The 18435-nt window shown below is 35.8% G+C and overlaps 2 protein-coding genes across 2 annotated transcripts; one reads left to right on the top strand and one right to left on the bottom strand.

Annotated features, from left to right (window-relative positions):
* Positions 4107-5121, top strand: LOC109234224 (osmotin). The gene has a single exon (XM_019400112.1). The coding sequence runs from the start codon at positions 4151-4153 to the stop codon at positions 4898-4900; it is 750 nt and encodes a 249-aa protein (XP_019255657.1). The 5' UTR covers positions 4107-4150; the 3' UTR covers positions 4901-5121.
* On the bottom strand, positions 7455-8477 carry LOC109234223 (osmotin-like protein). Its single transcript, XM_019400111.1, has one exon. It carries the CDS (start codon positions 8420-8422, stop codon positions 7667-7669), a length of 756 nt encoding a protein of 251 aa, XP_019255656.1. The 5' UTR covers positions 8423-8477; the 3' UTR covers positions 7455-7666.

Here is an 18435-nt window from a genome sequence, read left to right as displayed (position 1 = left end):
TTCTATTTTTCTAATCTTATTATTAAAAATATTATGCAAATAAATGTTGGACCAACTCTATCTATTTTAAAGGGATGAGCCAACTTCTTTGTTAAAAGGGGAAATGGGCCAGCTTGTAAAGACCTCTTGGGCTGCTGGAATTTATTACTAAAAAATGGGCCAAGAAATGGATTTTTATTGGCCCAATGCTATATAGAAGAAAAGGGTAATTTTGTTGTTTAAGGTAAATGGACCAGCTTTTATTTTTTGGTTCAAAAGGCCCAAAGTTGATACAATATTGGTTCTTTAACTTAGTTTGCATTTATGACCATTAACTACATAGCCACAATTGTATAAACACACACTTTACAAAAATAGCCACTTTTGCAAAGCTGGCAAAATGGCAAGATTCAAAAATAAACACTTTACAAAAATAGCCACTTTTGCAAAAATGGCAAAAATGGCCAGATTCGAGAAAAAAAACAGCAATCCTAGAAGCAATGTTGCATTGAAATTTCAGCAACTAAAACAAACTCATGCTATGTGTTATACACCTAAAGTCATTCATGGCATACTTAACATTGTTACTCGAATACAATAGCTTGAAAACATGCTTAAAAATCCATAAAACTACTGACATATCAACTTATTCCCATTGCTAAAAATACATACATTACGAGTCTTAAAGGATTACCTGAATAGCAAAAGAATAAATGGTAGTCCAGCAATTCAACCAGCATAAAAAACAGCAGCACAACAACAGCAAAATCAGCAGCAAATCCGTGTTAAAACAGCCCGAAAACTCAGAGGAGAAACCCAGAAACGAACTCTAAAGAGGACTTATACTTTTCTAAAAGTTTGCACTCTAAAATCAACTCCTAAAGCTCACCATTTCAGCTTACTTTCCATGTGTTCAAGTGCTGATTTTTTAATGTTTTTGTGTGTTTTTCCTTCTCAATTGTAGTGTGTTGGAGTCCTTTATAATGAAGAAAGGGCAGCCCTTAAATAGGCAAAGAAAAGCCAACTTTTTGGACAGATTTTGGTTCCCCAAAAATCTGTCCAAAAGAGGCTGAATTTGTGGGCTAAAGGCTGTCCAAAAGGTGAAAGGACAGCCTGAAATCTGCTATGGCAGGAGCCAAAGGGTCACTTCAGCCACCCTACTAAAATAAAGCTACTAGTACCCTATTTCATTATAAAAATATCTAAATTTCAGATTTTAACAACACCAATATCAACCTATTGATTCAAATTAAACCAAGTATTAAAACATGTAATTAAATTTCAACACATGTATTGTGAACCAACATGAGCAAAACAAAAATTAGCTATTAAAATAAAACGGAACGCACGATATCGCCGAAGCGATTTAACAAAGACAAACATAATCAGAAAATGGATTAAATTAAAAAAAAACAGAAACTAACTCTAAAAAAAACAAAAGAAAAAGAAAAATCAGAAAATTAATAACGGGGCCGGGATTGCGATTTTACCATATACTCGAGCATCCGGGAGACGACGATAGGCAGTGGTACGACTTTGGAGCAAGCTTCTATTGTTGATATTCTTGAAACCAAAAAATTCCGGCGAATCCGAGTCCGGTTTCAATAATATCAACGACACAACCTTGCTCGAGGCCGGTTAGGGAAAAGAAACGGGCGACAGTGGGCGGCAGTGGTGGCGGCGCTAGGGCAATGGCGGCGGCGCTAGGGCGGCGTGGGGTTTTTTGATGTTTTGAGTCGGAGATATGGAAAGAGGGGGAGAAGAGGAGGCCGGTGGTGTAAAATTTTTGGAGTTTGGGGTGGTGGGCGGCGGCTAGGGTGGTGACGGCGCGACTAGGGTTTGATTTTGTTGATTATTGGTGGAGATTTGGGGGATTTGGGTTGTGGATCTAGAAAGAGGGTGATGAGAGGAAAAGAATGGTGTAATTTGGGGGTGTTTGGACGTTGGCCGCCGCCGGTGGCGAATTCCGGCGGGCGGCGCTGGGCGGCGGACAGGCGGAGTTGCTGGGGAGGAGAAATAAAAGAGAGAGGAAGAAGAAAAATGAAGAGACAATAAGGGAAATGGGGGCAAATTTTGGCCAAACTAGGCTTTAAATACCTAGGGTGGGAGATTAATCAGGGCCGTTGGATCAAGATGGGATGGATGGGTAAGATTCAATCTTCAGGTTACTAATTGAAACGACGTAGTTTTGATCCAAAACTACGTCGTTTGGACCCTCCCCTTGGCAGCCCCTTGTGGACCGGATTTGGACGAAATGGGCTCAAATTTTGGGCCAATTTTGGCTCAATTTTAATTAAAATACACTAGTCCTATCCCTACCCCATTTATCAAACCATTAATCAACTCTTGAAACTTATACATACAAAAAATAAGAAAAACACACACACACACACACACACACACACACACACACACACACACACACATATATATATATATATATATATATATATATATATATATATATATATATATATATATATATATATATATATATATAAACAAGGCAAAAATTAGGCATTTACAACGTATACCAAAAATAGATTTTCATTTTTACTTGTTACTTTACGCATATTAAGAAAAGATAAACTTTTTTTTCTTGTTATTTCCATAGTATTTATTACTTATTTCAAATCATTTTCTCAAATCTAATCAAATATGCATCAATTAATATGGATATCTTGGTAAATTATACATTTCATTTATTATTTCTTAAGGGACGTAAAAAATCAAAACGTGTCAAGTAAAAATAAACGGAGGGAATAGTAATTCTTTTTGTCGACTTTTGTATCAGTTGATGTTCTGGTAGTACCTACACAAGACTTTGTTTCGAAACTGATGTTTTTATAAATTTTATGTAGATCTAGCAAAAAACCAACGGCCTATGGTCTTTAAATATTGTTTTTATTTTTGTAATGTACTTAAAGAATGATCTCTGGACCTATATATATAGTTCTTGAGAGATTTTTTTATCGGATTGATAGAATTTATGTTATATTTGCTTTACCTATATTGTTAAGTATTCACAAATTCTATCCGGTTGGCATGATTTTATGCTAGTTTTATTGTTCAACAAATTTCACCGAATCGGCGTAACTTTTTTTTATCTGCAATCGATTTATTTCTTAAATTGTTCATCAAATCTACCTGACTGGTATAATTTTTCTGTGTTCTTCTTCTCTGCGCTTATTCTACATCCAGAATAACGCTATCTAATTAATGAGCTGCTATATAAATAGATGAAATAGTTCTCAAAAAGAAAACGAAGGAAGAAAAAATAAGTAGGGCACAATATAACATCAATATTAAAAGTGAAACTCCAAGATTTCAGTATTAAAACTACAGGAAAATTTTGTGATCAGTGCAAACTCCAAAAAAAAATCGGGAATACGAAATGTGGAGTTCAAACTAATGAATACTCCCTCCGATCCAAAATAAGTGATTTTTTGGCTTCTTTTTTTTTTGTGGTCCAAAATAAGTGATTTTTCTAAATTTCAAGAATGAATTAATTATTCTTTTCCTACATTGCCCTTGGAGTAATTAATGTTGGAGTATGTGTTAGGAATATTTATGTGAAGAGATAGTAAAGGTTAACATGGTCAATTTCATTGCTAATTAATGTTAAAAGGTGAATTTCTTAATTTGTGTGAAAACAACCAAAAAATCTCTTATTTTGGACCGGAGAGAGTATGTAAACTCTAATGAATTTTTTATAATCTTTTCATATTTTTGCTACTAACATATTTGTTTAAATTTTATTTTCACATTAAAAAGTAACTAAATATTAAATAACTTTAAAATGCTGGCTATCTGCCAAAAAGAGGCGATCTGTCAATTTCTTGCGAATTAAAAAATGGTATTGATAAAAGAAAGCAAGAAATTGACTAAAAGAGAGATTGGTACAAGTGTCACGTTACTGAGTTTATAGGTCAACGTTATCACCAAATATATTGACTTATATACTCATAAAATAATTAATTATTAGGCGGCTCTTATGTTTAAGCGCCGCCTCCATATTTACCAAAGCAACCTTGGGAATTATCCGTTTATTAGTCAAATGTTAATAAAAATATATGATTAATATCCATAGTACGAAAAGCCGCCATTCCCCTATATAAACCACTAGAAAATAATTTGTCACTATATCCAACAACCCAACTTGTTAAAAAAAATGTCCAACAACATGGGCAACTTGAGATCTTTTGTTTTCTTCCTTCTTGCCTACGTAACTTATACTTATGCTGCCACTATCGAGGTCCGAAACAACTGTCCCTACACCGTCTGGGCGGCGTCGACACCCATAGGCGGTGGTCGGCGTCTCGATCGAGGCCAAACTTGGGTGATCAACGCGCCACGAGGTACTAAGATGGCACGTGTATGGGGTCGTACTAATTGTAACTTCAATGCTGCAGGTAAAGGTACATGCCAAACCGGTGACTGTGGCGGAGTCCTACAATGCACCGGGTGGGGTAAACCACCAAACACCTTGGCCGAATACGCCTTGGATCAATTCAGTGGCTTAGATTTCTGGGACATTTCTTTAGTGGATGGATTCAATATACCGATGACTTTCGCCCCGACTAACCCTAGTGGAGGGAAATGCCATGCAATTCATTGTACGGCTAATATAAACGGTGAATGTCCCCGCGAACTTAGGGTTCCCGGAGGATGTAATAACCCTTGTACGACATTCGGAGGACAACAATATTGTTGCACACAAGGACCATGTGGTCCAACAAATTTATCAAGATTTTTCAAACAAAGATGCCCCGATGCCTATAGCTACCCACAAGATGATCCTACAAGCACTTTTACTTGCCCTGGTGGTAGTACAAATTATAGGGTTATCTTTTGTCCTAATGGTCAAGCTCACCCAAATTTTCCCTTGGAGATGCCTGGAAGTGATGAAGTGGCTAAGTAGTGTGGCTATTTCTGTAATAAGATCACCTTTTGGTCGAATTATTCTGTCGAAGCGTTAGTGTAAGACAATCTACTTTGACTCGTTTTTATAGTTTACACACTTTGTTTGAAGTGATCAATTCACGATCTTTGCTGTAATAAACCTAAGACCTGAATAAGAGTCACATGTACTTTTGTCTTGATGTTATATAGATCAATAATGCATTTGGATTATTGTTTTTATGTTTTTCTTTTAAAGTTTTGGTGAAGTCTAAAGCCTTAGACCAATAAACAAACAAAATAGTATTGATAATATTCTAGAGTTGGATCCAGACCTTGAAAATATAAAATGGTAGGATAAGATAAACTATTTGGAGCTCATTAATTTCAGTCTTAAGTTAATAGATGAAAATAATTATTTATAGGCGGCTTTTAGAAACATTTTCAAGTACGTACGTAATTGAATTATTCTGCACATGCTACTTGACTTCTATGCAATTCCTCCTGTAAATAAGCAAATTCTTTGACGTAATGGGAAAGAGATTATTAGTGCCTTCTATTTTTTTTTATTCTAAAATAATTTAATTTTAAATTTCACCTATTTACTTTAAGACCATGTTTTAATATTACAACATATTTAAGATCACAAGCTTCATAAAATTTCATTCTTTTTTTAAATTCAGTGATCAATCAAAACTAAGCTGTTAATCGTCTGGTATTAGAGAAAGGAAATCTCTAAAAGAAAAACTAAGCTTTGTATTTTGCATATACAGTCAGACCTCTGTATAATAGCATCCTTATATAACAGCACTTCGCTATAAAAGTCAAAAAAATTCGGAATTAAATCTCATGTTCTATTATAATATATGTTTTCTATAATAGTAATTCGCTATAACATCCAAAAATATTAGGAACAAACAATGTTGTTATAGAGAGGTTTGACCGCAGAAGATTGAGACATGAGCCTGCATGCAACTATAGGAAAAGATGTATGTTGAAACATCGTAACCATTTTCATTATACCACGAAGGCTTAATAAATATGTTACCGCTCCTATATATATTAGGACAGAAATTAATCTAAAAGGAAAATGTAAACAAAAAATGATTTGCCTCTCAATGATTTAAGAGCCTAACAGAAATTGATGGAATGAAATGACTTAACCTTGTATTAGGATAAAACAACAAAATTACGTCGGAAAATATTAATCTTTTGACAATATCGCAAATCAATAATTAATTAACAAAAGCAACGTAAAAGACCCCACTTACCTATATCCCAACGTACCCCATTTATTTTCTTAGCTTTTTGACACTAGATAAACATATGTTTTCTATTAATTATGCACTTGACATATTTTTTTTCTATCAATTATCAACTTGACTTATGTTTTATAATGGTGCCATGGTGGGACTTTGGAGAAAAAGGGGCCTTTTAACGAAGAGATACTATCAAAGAAAAATGACACTGTATAGCCGCTATAAAAATAATAGTCGAAAAAATATAAAAAATTTATATATTTTTGTATATATATACATTATTTATGTTATATACAAAAATTATACACTTTTTCGGCTACCAAATATAAATAGTTTCTGCCACGAGCTAGAAGTGATAATACCCCTACTATCAATAATTAAACATCGAAAGCCACTAGACTATTAGAACGCTCAAAGCAGCATTTCTTTTTCTAAAGATAATTTGGAAATATTTACGAAGTAATAATTGTAATTAGAGTATAAGAGATCAATAGGTCCAACGTCTCAACAGCATTTGAAGAAGACAACAACTTGGAATGGTGAAACTACTGTTTGAATATCTCTTGTTTATTAAATTGTCATTTCCAAAATATAAATAAATTAATATTCAAGACTGAGAATCAGTAGATAAATGTTATACTACTAACATGGGCGGATCCAGGATTTGAAGGTTATGGTTCCTACCGTACATAATCTCAAATTAATTTGAAAAAATAACTCGGTTCACAGTTATATATTTACAAACATTTAGAGGATTTCTTAATATAAATAAAGAGTCTATACGCAAGAGTTAGTGGGTTAAATCCATACTCAACGCTCTAGGTTCGCCCCTTACTACTAATGATAGTTTTCCCTTATGTGCATCATTATTTAATTAAGCTAAGGTAGATCCGAGATTTTAACTCGAGAGTTTCAACCTTTAAGGTCTTAACACTAAACATATCTGAACATATGGTATGTTTAAAGCTATAGATCAGAAATTATACACACACATTTTTTATATATATATATATATATATATATATATATTACGTTTCGCGTAAAAAATATTAAATTCAGATGAACCGACAGTAAAAGTCAGATCCGGCCCTGCAATGTTGTACGTGAAAATGTTCTAAAAGCCGCCTATAAAGAATGATTTCCATCTTTTGACTTATTATGAACTTTAACGAGCCACTAATAGTTTATCTTGTCCCTACCATTTTAAATTGTGGGATCTGGGCACTCTGGAATGTTATCAAGACTATTTTTTTCATATCTCTATTTGGTTTAAGATATAAGACTTTAATAATAACAATTTAAAAGAAAAAACAAAAATGACACGATAATCCAAATGCACTCTTGATTGAAGAATGAAAACATCATGGGTACGACAAAGTACAATATATGTGATCGATCGATCGTTATTCAGATCATAGCCACTCAAGAAAAGAAAGATTAAGAAATGAGTGTAAAGACAAATTAAAGACAATGACCAAAATGCAAGCAAATTCAACAAGAAAAAGATGGCTAGCTCCACTCAATGTGATCTACTTAGCCACTTCATGAGTACTTGTAGGCATCTCCAATGGAAAATTTGTTGTTTCATTGTGAGCACTTCCATAAGGACAGAACATAACCTTATAATCTGTAGTCCAACTCGTGCAAGTAAATGTACTTGTTGGATCATCTTGAGGATAACTATAGGCATCAGGACATCTTTGTTTGAACCATCTTGATAACTCAGTAGGACCACATGGTCCTTGTGTACAACAATATTGTTGTCCTCCGAATGTTGTACATGGGTTGTTACATCCTCCAGGTACCCTAAGTGAACCAGGGCATTCACCATTTATATTGGCGGTGCATTGAATTCCGTGACATTTTCCGGGGCCAGGCCTAGTCGGGCCAAAAGACATAGGAATGTTGAATCCATCGATTACAGAAATATCCCAGAAATCTAAGTTGCTAAATTGGTTCAACGCGTATTCGGCTAAAGTGTTTGGTGGTTTACCCCACCCTTTGCATTCCAGGACTCCGCCACAATCACCGGTTTGGCACCAACCTCTACCAGCACCATCAAAGTTGCAATTAGTACGACCCCATATACGTGCCATTTTAGTGCCAGGTGGCGCCCAAAACCACCAGCTTTGACCTCGCTCGAGGCGCCGGCCACCGCCTACAGGGGTTGCCGCCGCCCAGACGGTGTAGGGGCAGTTGTTATGGACCTCAAATACGCCGGAAGCATAAGTGTAGGTCACGAAGGCAAGGAGGAGGAACACTAAACAAGTTGTCAAGTGACTCATTTCAGTGAACTTTTTAGTAAGAAAATTGGTTGTTGGATATATTGAAATTTGAGTTAAGGGTTTATATAGGGGTATGGCGGCTTTTTGCACTATAGACAATAATCATATATATATTGGCACTTGATATATTATATTTATAAAGGAATAATCTTGAAAGATGCCTGGCGGCTATTCGTAAGAGCCTGACAATTATTATGAACATAAAAGTTAATTTGTGTAACATATATTGGTCGCCAATTATCGGATGCAGAACTTTTTTTTTCTCTTGAAAATGAAAAAGAGAATTGTAACAAACGTTAAGTCAAAATCAGACTAACTAATATGTGAACTTGATCTATAAATGGTCAATAATTTTGGGAATTCCTAGTTGCACAACGTTGAAGATCCAACCCACCTCTACGCCCACCCAATTTGCTTAACTATTTTGACTGTAGATGCATATATATACGTTTTGCATTAGCTATCCACTTGATATATGTTTTTATTTCTATTAATTATCCACTTGATATATATGCTTTCTAATGGTGAGACTTGGGGGAAAAGTTCCTGTTAACTAAGAGATGCACTATAAATATTTAAACATCGAAAGTCACTATAGATATTGTTATTACACTGTATTTGTAAAATAAATTCTGGAAATATAAATGAATATAAACAGTAATGAATATAAACAGAAATGACATAAACCAATTCGAGCCCACTGAATTCACAGTGTTTCCTTAAGGAATTTAATCCCCTCCTAGTACCCAAGGTTATGGATTATTTCCTCCCAGGATAGAACGAATTACACACTGGTGTAGTGGTACTTCAAACCCCAGTGTTTCAGCGAACACAAAGTTCGGTAGCAAATCACACTTACTTTTTGCTTTGTTTTGATGCTAAAAGTATGCAGAAGAAGGAGAGAAAACTCAGAAAATTGTAGTTAAAATTCTGAGCAGAATAGTGTAGTATATATAGCCAAAGTTGGGTCTCTTCAGAATGGCTGTTTATGCAAAACGCCCACAACATAAATGTCATTACATAAATGGCCATTTACTCAATAATAAAGAGGGAAAATAAAGAGGGAAAATTGAAGAGGGTAGTTACTTTTCTGTTACCAAAACAGAAAAACGGATTGGATTTAATATTAATATTTAATATTAATATTTTGTTATTAAAACAAATATTTAATAACATTTTACTATTAACCAATAAATTTGGTCCAAAATTCGAATCCGAAGCCGAAGCCGAAGCCGAGCGACCGACGACGACGGCGCGAGGTTTGCCTTCTTCTCAACTCTTTAAGAGCTAGAAGAAGAGCAATTGCTTATATACCCATAAAAAACCTCTTCCTCTTCCAATATGGGACAATGCCCATTTGCCAAGGGAGGGGAAACTTAAAATTTCACTCAAAAATTTTATTTCCCTCCATTTCCCATTCACCTTCTTTTAAGTATTTAATATATTAATTAAATACCTTAAAAACCCAACAATCCCCCACATGAATGAGGAATGGCTATATCACGGAAGTATGCATGAAAAACTGTGTGATTCACAAGTAAGGATTAATTGCATCTGGATAAGTAGGTTTCCCTTTGAACTTTCCGTAGTGAACTTATGTCGGATATACTCGATCAATCGGTAGATTTGATATCTTTGAACCGTCGAACTTTAGTGTATACCTAGACAACCACAAGTCACACAACCAACCCTTAACCGTCTTTGGTTCTCATTGTTGTGTTCGTTTCAGCCATGAACACCGCCTGGTTTCATAAGTGCATAGAGAACTGGCCTTGCTGTGTTCTCCTTGAAGCGGCTAACACTTCACACTTACATAGGTGATTCCTAAACGTGTCATCCCGTAGATACACTATTTGATATACCCCGTATCAAATTTAGAAATCATTAAAAAGCCTTAATGCTTTATCCTTGGTACTGAACATTGTCTCATCACGAGAATGGACCAAAAGTTTAGTTGACAATGTTGAACCGTNCTACTTTCAACATCAATATTAAATTGAGTTATACCTTCAGCAAGGAGATCGTGAATAATCACTTGCAATTCCTGGACTTGGGTAATAACAGACTTGCTATCTACCATTTTGTAGTCCAAAAACTTTGCAGCAACAAACTTTTTCAACCCGGCATCTTCGGTTTTGTATTTCTTTTCAAGCGCAGTCCACAGTTCCTTTGACGTTTCCACGCCACTGTAGACGTTATACAAACCATCCTCCAGCCCGCTTAGAATATAATTCTTGCACAAAAAATCTGAATGCTTCCATGCCTCAATTACGAGAAAGCGTTCAGTTTCTGGAGTTTCATCGGACAGCACAGGAACATCTTCCTTGATGAACTTCTGGAGACTTAGAGTAGTCAGATAGAAGAACATCTTTTGCTGCCAGCGTTTGAAATCAATCCCGGAAAATTTTCCGGGTTTCTCCGCCGGTGCCAATGCTGCCGGTGTCGTTCGGCTTGTTGACGCATTGGCAGTCACCATTGGAACCGCTTGGTTCTCATTCTCATTAGTCATTTCTGTAAAAGAATGACACAAACGTTAAAATCACGTAGATTTTAATAGAGTACAAAACCACAAAGGTTTTACTCTTCCAGAAACAGTAAGTACAAATACAGAAAATAAATTATTAAATTCCTTAAGCTTGTTATTACACTTACTTTTTGCTTTATTTTGATGCTAAAAGTATGCAGAAGAAGGAGAGGAAACTCAGAAAATTGTAGTTAAAATTCTGAGCAGAATAGTGTTGTATTTATAGCCAAAGTTGGGTCTCTTCAGAATGGCTGTTTATGCAAAACGCCCACAACATAAATGCCATTACATAAATGGCCATTTACTCAATAATAAAGAGGGAAAATAAAGAGGGAAAATTGAAGAGGGTAGTTACTTTTCTGTTACCAAAACAGAAAAACGGATTGGATTTAATATTAATATTTTGTTATTGAAACAAATATTTAATAACATTTCTGTTAATATTTTACTATTAACAAATAAATTTGGTCCAAAAAGTTAATCAATCAATCGATCATTTGACCAAATCCGAATCCGAATCCGAATCCGAAGCCGTAGCCGTAGCCGAAGCCGAGCCGAGCGAGCGACGACGACGACGGCGCGAGGCTTGCCTTCTTCTCAAATCCGAATCCGAAGCCGAAGCCGAAGCCGAAGCCGAAGCCGAAGCCGTAGCCGTAGCCGTAGCCGTAGCCGAAGCCGAGCCGAGCGAGCGACGACGACGACGGCGCGAGGCTTGCCTTCTTCTCAACTCTTTAAGAGCTAGAAGAAGAGCAATTGCTTATATACCCATAAAAAACCTCTTCCTCTTCCAATATGGGACAATGCCCATTTGCCAAGGGAGGGGAAACTTAAAATTTCACTCAAAAATTTCATTTCCCTCCATTTCCCATTCACCCTCTTTTAAGTATTTAATATATTAATTAAATACCTTAAAAACCCAACACGTAGAAGAAGGGAACCTGAAATCAGAAAAATCAGCAACTACGCAGAGTTTGACTCCAAATCATAGCGAGGAAACAATGACTAGAGCCCGAACGGAAACCACGAACAACGACTCCAAAAATTCGAACACCCACTCGGCTTTACTCCATTTCGAACAAAAATCCAGAAGAAGAAATTGATTTGTCTTGTATTTTCTGACTTTGAAGTAAAATTGAGACTAGAAGAAACTGATTTTTTTTCCTTTTATATATGAAAAACTAAAACCAAAAATCAAAAGAGAAAAATGTGGAAATCAAAAATCAAAACCTTAGCACTTTTCTTTTTCTCTTTTCTGTCCGATTTTTTCCTCTGTCTCATGAAAGAAGACCCCCCAATATATATGCTATTCCCGAAGCTTCAATTCTTATCCTTCAAGAAAACGTGTGGGACCTCAACAAATCCGAAAATCCCCTTTCACAAATAAAAATCAGAAATGGAAAACTTTGGACCAAAAATCTTCATCCAACGGTTTCCATTCTTCTAAGATTTATTCAAGGGTCCGAATTTGCTCCAACAAAAAACAAAAAAGAATGAATAAAATGCGTGAATCGGTTAAGGAATCATGAGATTTAGTACAGAAGGGGTGACGTGGAAGAAGGAGAAGATGAGAGAGGGGGACCATGGAACTCGGCTGAGTGAACTCGCCCGATTTCGGCGAGTTTGATAGCTGCAGGCGGGTTGGGAAGGTGAGGGGCGCCGTTTCGGGGTGTTTGAGAATTAGGGTTAGGTTTTGGGGGGAGGGGGTGTTATAATGAGGTTTAAATATGTTAGTAGGGAGGAAGAGGGGTCCGTTAGATCAAAGTGGATGGATGGCCAAGATTAAAAAGGAGTGGGGCGGGGGCGGGTAGGTAGGTATTGTGGCGGGTCTGGGTCAAATTTTGTTGGTTTTGAGTTAAAGGTTGGGAAGATTGGGCTTGCCGAAATTGAACCATCTCTTAGTATCCGAAATGTGATTTTTACATTCCTATGTCATATAGTAAACTATATTACCCTAAATGTTCATGTTTAGTAAATTATCCTACCTACACAAGTTTTGTTTACAAAATATATACATTCCACCTTAAAAGGCTCCCAATTCATTATTAGTGCCTTCAATTAAGGGATTTAGTTACACCCTTTTCCTTTTTTTTTTCTCCTCTCTCCCCTTTCTCTCCAGATCTTCCCCTATCTTTTTTATACAAAATTACTCGGAGGTTGTTCCTTTTTTTTCTGGAGCTAACTCCTAGAAACAACCGCAGCTTTATTCGTTCTTTTTTTCTTTCTGAATTTTGAGAACATTCTTTTCCTTTTTCACACAGGAATTTTGGGCGTCTTTATTGGGAATGACCCTTTATAGCCACTTTTAAAATAATAGCCGAAAAAATTATACTTTGTGTGTGTGTGTGTGTGTGTGTGTGTGTGTATATTCTGTCAGTTATATTACACAAATTTTATACACTTTTTCGACTACCGAATATAAATAATTTCTGAAGCTGCTAAAAATGAAAAAAAAACTCTTCTTTATCGACACTGATTTTTGTTAACAGAAACTATGGTTACTTATGTGTAATGTTAGTGTAGTTTTGAGTTAGGCATACGTCTCCATAAGTTCGCGAGGACAAATTGAGTGGATTTGAGTTTTCATTAATGAATAATGGTCCCTCTCTTGGTTCGTATTGTATCATATCTTCTATTACTATTTACTTAGCAAATACGAATAGAATAGCTAACTTCACTTTCAAAGTTCCAACAGCTATTACGATGTGTTTATTTTTACACATTATTTCTACACAATTAAATACAATTACAACTTAAATACAATTTTTATACAAAATTTATACAATGTCTTTTGTATCTGATTTATACATAAAAAATAAATTTCATACAACTAATTATATATTATACAATTTATCTACAACTTATCCACAACTTTCACATATTATTTCTACCTAGTTAAATACAACTACAATAACATACAACTTAAATACAAATTTTATACAATATGTCTTTTGTATATTTTGATCCGATTTATACATAGTAAAAATAAATTTCATACAACTAATTATATATTATACAATTTATCTACAACTTTCACATATTATTTCTACCTAGTTAAATACAACTACAATAACATACAACTTAAATACAAATTTTATACAAAATTTATACAATATGTCTTTTGTATATTTTTTATCAGATTTTTACATAATAAAAATAAATTTCATACAACTAATTATATATTATACAATTTATCTACAACTTATCTACAACTTTCACACATTATTTCTACCTAGTTAAATACAACTACAATAACATAAAACTTAAATACAAATTTTATACAAAATTTATTCAATATTTCTTTTGTATATTTTGCATTTTTTTATACATAGTAAAAACAAATTTCATACAACTAATTATATATTATACAACTTATCTACAATTTTCATACATTATTTTTACTCAATTATATACAACTACAATAGCATACAACTTAAATATAATTTTTAAACAATATTGTTCAACTTTCATACAATAGTTATATATATATATATATATATATATATATATATATATATATATATAAAACATAATACAAGTCTAATCTTCATCAAAACCCCTCAAAATTGAGATATAAACTCCAAACCATATTCCCAATTATTTGCAACAGCACCCAATCCAAACAAATAATAATTTTTAAAAACTTAAATTCGAATTCAAAGTTTCAAAGATTTTTAATGGCTGTCAACGGTGGAATTGCTGCTTTTTTTCTTTTGCTTTATACTAATGAAACTTGGGATTGAGAGATAGAGAGAGACGTAGAGAGAATACTTAATTCTTTGCAACAACATACAATCCAAACAAACAATGTCTTTTGAAAATCCAAATTCGAATTCAAAGCTTCAAAGCTTTTTAATGGTTGTCAATGGTGGATGGGTTACAGATTTTCGCTGTTTTTAGAAGAGGAAATAGTGGGTGATTGAAGAGGAAATCGTGGGGTGTGATTTGATACGTGGGTGAGGCGGTGGGATTTGGAGAGAGAAACTTGGGGGAGTGGAAATATACGGTAAAGTTAAATTAGGAGACTAATTAATACCATTAAAACCCCTTGTCACTACCCAATTTCTCCCTTCGTTGGGTTTCGTGATGGCACCTAGTCTTAAGGACTAGGTAAGCCTAATAATTTCGGAATAACAACAATGAATAATAACATCTAAAATCCTTCTGAAATAAATCCCTTATACAATGAACATCTTCCCAAAATCCGGTAGTACAAGTCATAAGCTCTACAGAGTTTTCGCTACCATTTCTAAACACAACCGTATGGAAGTAAGTACAACAGAGACAATATAAAATAGGAAGGTGACTCCGAAGCCTGCGAACGCAGCAGTAGGACTACCTTGAGTCTCCTCGGGAAGAATCTGCACAGCTACAAGCGAACAATACTTGGATCTGCACAAAAAAATATGCAGAAGTGTAGTATGAGCACACCACAGCGGTGCCCAGTAAGTATCAAGACTAACCTCGATGGAGTAGTGACGAGGAACAGTCAAGACACCTACTGGTCAAATGAAATGAACAGGATATGATAATAAAATATCGAGATAATGATAACGAGGTAATATCAACAGCGGAGAGAAAATCAAAATACAACAGTAGGAACAATAAAGGGAGAACACATGTAGTAACGAACGACATCAAGTAAATCAGATAACCAAGTAAATCAACACTGACATAACAGGAACAGAGACAAGTAAGAATGTATCCAAATAAAGAAGGCAATGCCAACTCAACCACTCACATCATGCCTAATACACCAACTCGACCATCAGAATCCTCGGTTTCTCATATCATAATCTCAACTTCCGAGCCTTCAGCACACATGGCACCTTGTGCTCCCATATTTTCCATCTCACTCTTAACAAAAGAAAATCCACATGCTATACAATACATAATGTCCGTACAAATGCGCTCAAGATGTTCAAGAAGTCTCATTTACCTAATATAAGTAAATTACAAATTCTAAACTAATTAGAAAAGCCAGCGAGAAAAGATGAAGTTATTTTTAGAAATCATTTGAATAAAGAAAGTACCATTTTTAATTAGAATACAACATCGAATGAATTATTACGTTTACCATGGGATTTAATAATTTACAACTTAGTAGAAATTCCTTTTAAGTAGAATACAACCTCAGACGATTTAAGGAAAATTTAGTTGAGAAATAAATTGAGTCAAAAATGTAGAAATTTTTGTAGTTGAAGATTTGAAATATATATGTATATATATACGGCTAGGTATTTACAACACTATGGGTTCCAACACAAAGACTCACAGAAGCAAGGGAATCTAACCCGTTAAAACACTTGAATTGATAACAACAATTTCACACAGCAAGTAGAAAGTGCACGACATCACCCTTCTTGCTTTTACACTCACAGAATATCGACAGGAATCTCCCCGGATCCCGTCCCGTAGTCCCAAACGTAAATACTTGGGGGATCTCTCAGTATCCTCAGTATATGAGCTAGGGGATCTCTTGGTATCCTCAATATATGTGCCGGGGATCTCTTGGTATCCCGAGGATCTCTTGGTGTCCTCAATATATGTGCCGGGGATCTCTTGGTATCCCGAGAATCTCTTGGTATCCTCAATATACAAGCTAGGGATCTCTTGGTATCCCGAGGATCTCTTGGTATCCTCAATATACAAGCTAGGGATCTCTTGGTATCCCAAGGATCTCTTGGTATCCTCAATACATGTGCTGGGGATCTCTTGGTATCCCGAGGATCTCTTGGTATCCTCAATATATGTGCTGGAAATCTCTTGGTATCGCAAGCCAACAATATGAACAATAACGTCCCGGCAAGAGAATCAACAATATAAACAATACTTCCCAGCAAAGTAATCAACAACAATCCAACAATCCAATCACAAGGAAATTCCACCACCAAGAGTATGATTACATAGCAACAAGAGAATCACGGGGAAACTAAGAAGCGCAATAACCTTAACAAAACAACAAAGAACAGCTAATTCAATTAAGGCAATTAAGGCCAAGTAACAGGTAGGAGTTAGAGGAAAGCTAACAGCATCGTATGTAGCATATAGGGGTAAATTATGCAATTAGATAACTCAATCATAACAGAATACTTCCCATATGATGAAACATAAGGACCTAAGAACCCTAAAGGCAATTTTCCCACAAATAAGCCCGAGCACACACTCGTCACCTCGCGTGCACGGACTACAATTAGCACGAAAGACTCAAATCCTAAGGGGAAGTCCCCCACACAAGGTTAGGCAAGATACTTACCTCGAACCGGCTAAAATGTCAACCCGAAACCACGTTCTTGCCACGAGTATCCGACTCCAAATGGCCCAAATCTATTCAATTAAATTTCAAAATGTAAATAACATTTCAAGAAACTGATTCTACAATTAAATTCTAAGCTAATACGCGAAATTAGGTAAAATGACCAAGACGCCCCTCGGGCCCACATCTCGGAATCAAGTGAAATTTATATTTCCGTAATCCTCACACTCTCACGAGTTCATACATACCAAGAACACTGAAATCGGAGCCCAAATGACCCCTCAAATTCTTATTTCAAGTCTCTTAAATCCCAGGCCCTAATTCTTCCATTTTAGGCCTAGCTTCCATGATTTACTAGGTAGATTTCACATTAAAAACGAGTTTTAAGACCTAGAATTTTACCTCCAAGTGATTCCCTTCGAATCCCTCTTCAATCCCCTCCAAAGAGCTCCAAAAACGATTAAAATGGTGAAAATAAACTTCAAAGTCGCGGAACACCTTTTAATACCATTCTTCCCAGCAATTTCCGCATCTGCAGCCTTGGGACCATTTCTGCAGTCCCGCATTTGCGGACTGACCCATCACTTAATGCCCAGCTTCCGCATCTGTGGCTCCCCACCCGCAGGTGCGGTACCGCTTCTACGGAAAAACATACCACATCTGCGGTTCCTGATGACTCCCCCTTTTTCCGCTTCTGCGGCTCTTCGTTCGCACGTGTGGCGTCGCACCTGCGGTGCCCAAACCGCAGGTGCGGAAATACCAGAAGTAGCAAAATTCAGCAGCTGCAATATACCTCAAAACTCCCCGTCAACCATCCGAAATCATCCCGAGGCCCCCGGGACCTCAACCAAAGGCACCAACAAGTCTAATACCACTGTCCAAACTTGTACCAATCCTTAAAACACCTAAGACAACATGGAAACCTCAAATTAACCATGGATTCAAGCCTAAGAACTCCAAATTTCTGAAAATACGCTTTCGATCAAAAAAGTCTATCAAATCTCGTCCGAATGACCTGAAACTTTTGCACACACGTCACATTCAACAGTACGAAGCTATTCCAACTTTCGGAATTCCATTCCGACCCTCGGATCAAAATCTCACTATCGAACTGGAAACTTCAAAAATGAAACTTCCGGCATTTCAAGCCTAAATTAGCTACGGACCTCCAAAACACAATCCGATCACCCTCCTAAACCCGAAATCACCCAACGGAGCTAACGGAACCATCAGAAT

The sequence above is a fragment of the Nicotiana attenuata genome, chromosome 11 (assembly GCF_001879085.1).
Source record: "Nicotiana attenuata strain UT chromosome 11, NIATTr2, whole genome shotgun sequence".
Classification (NCBI taxonomy): Eukaryota; Viridiplantae; Streptophyta; class Magnoliopsida; order Solanales; family Solanaceae; genus Nicotiana; species Nicotiana attenuata.
Note: the sequence above shows the minus strand (reverse complement) of the source record. Positions and strands in the feature narration are given on the sequence as shown.

What these genes read in the sequence shown, in the direction of transcription:
- LOC109234224 (XM_019400112.1), top strand. Translation starts at nt 4,151, where the DNA reads ATGTCCAACAACATGGGCAACTTGAGATCTTTTGTTTTCTTCCTTCTT.
- LOC109234223 (XM_019400111.1), bottom strand. Translation starts at nt 8,422, where the DNA reads ATGAGTCACTTGACAACTTGTTTAGTGTTCCTCCTCCTTGCCTTCGTG.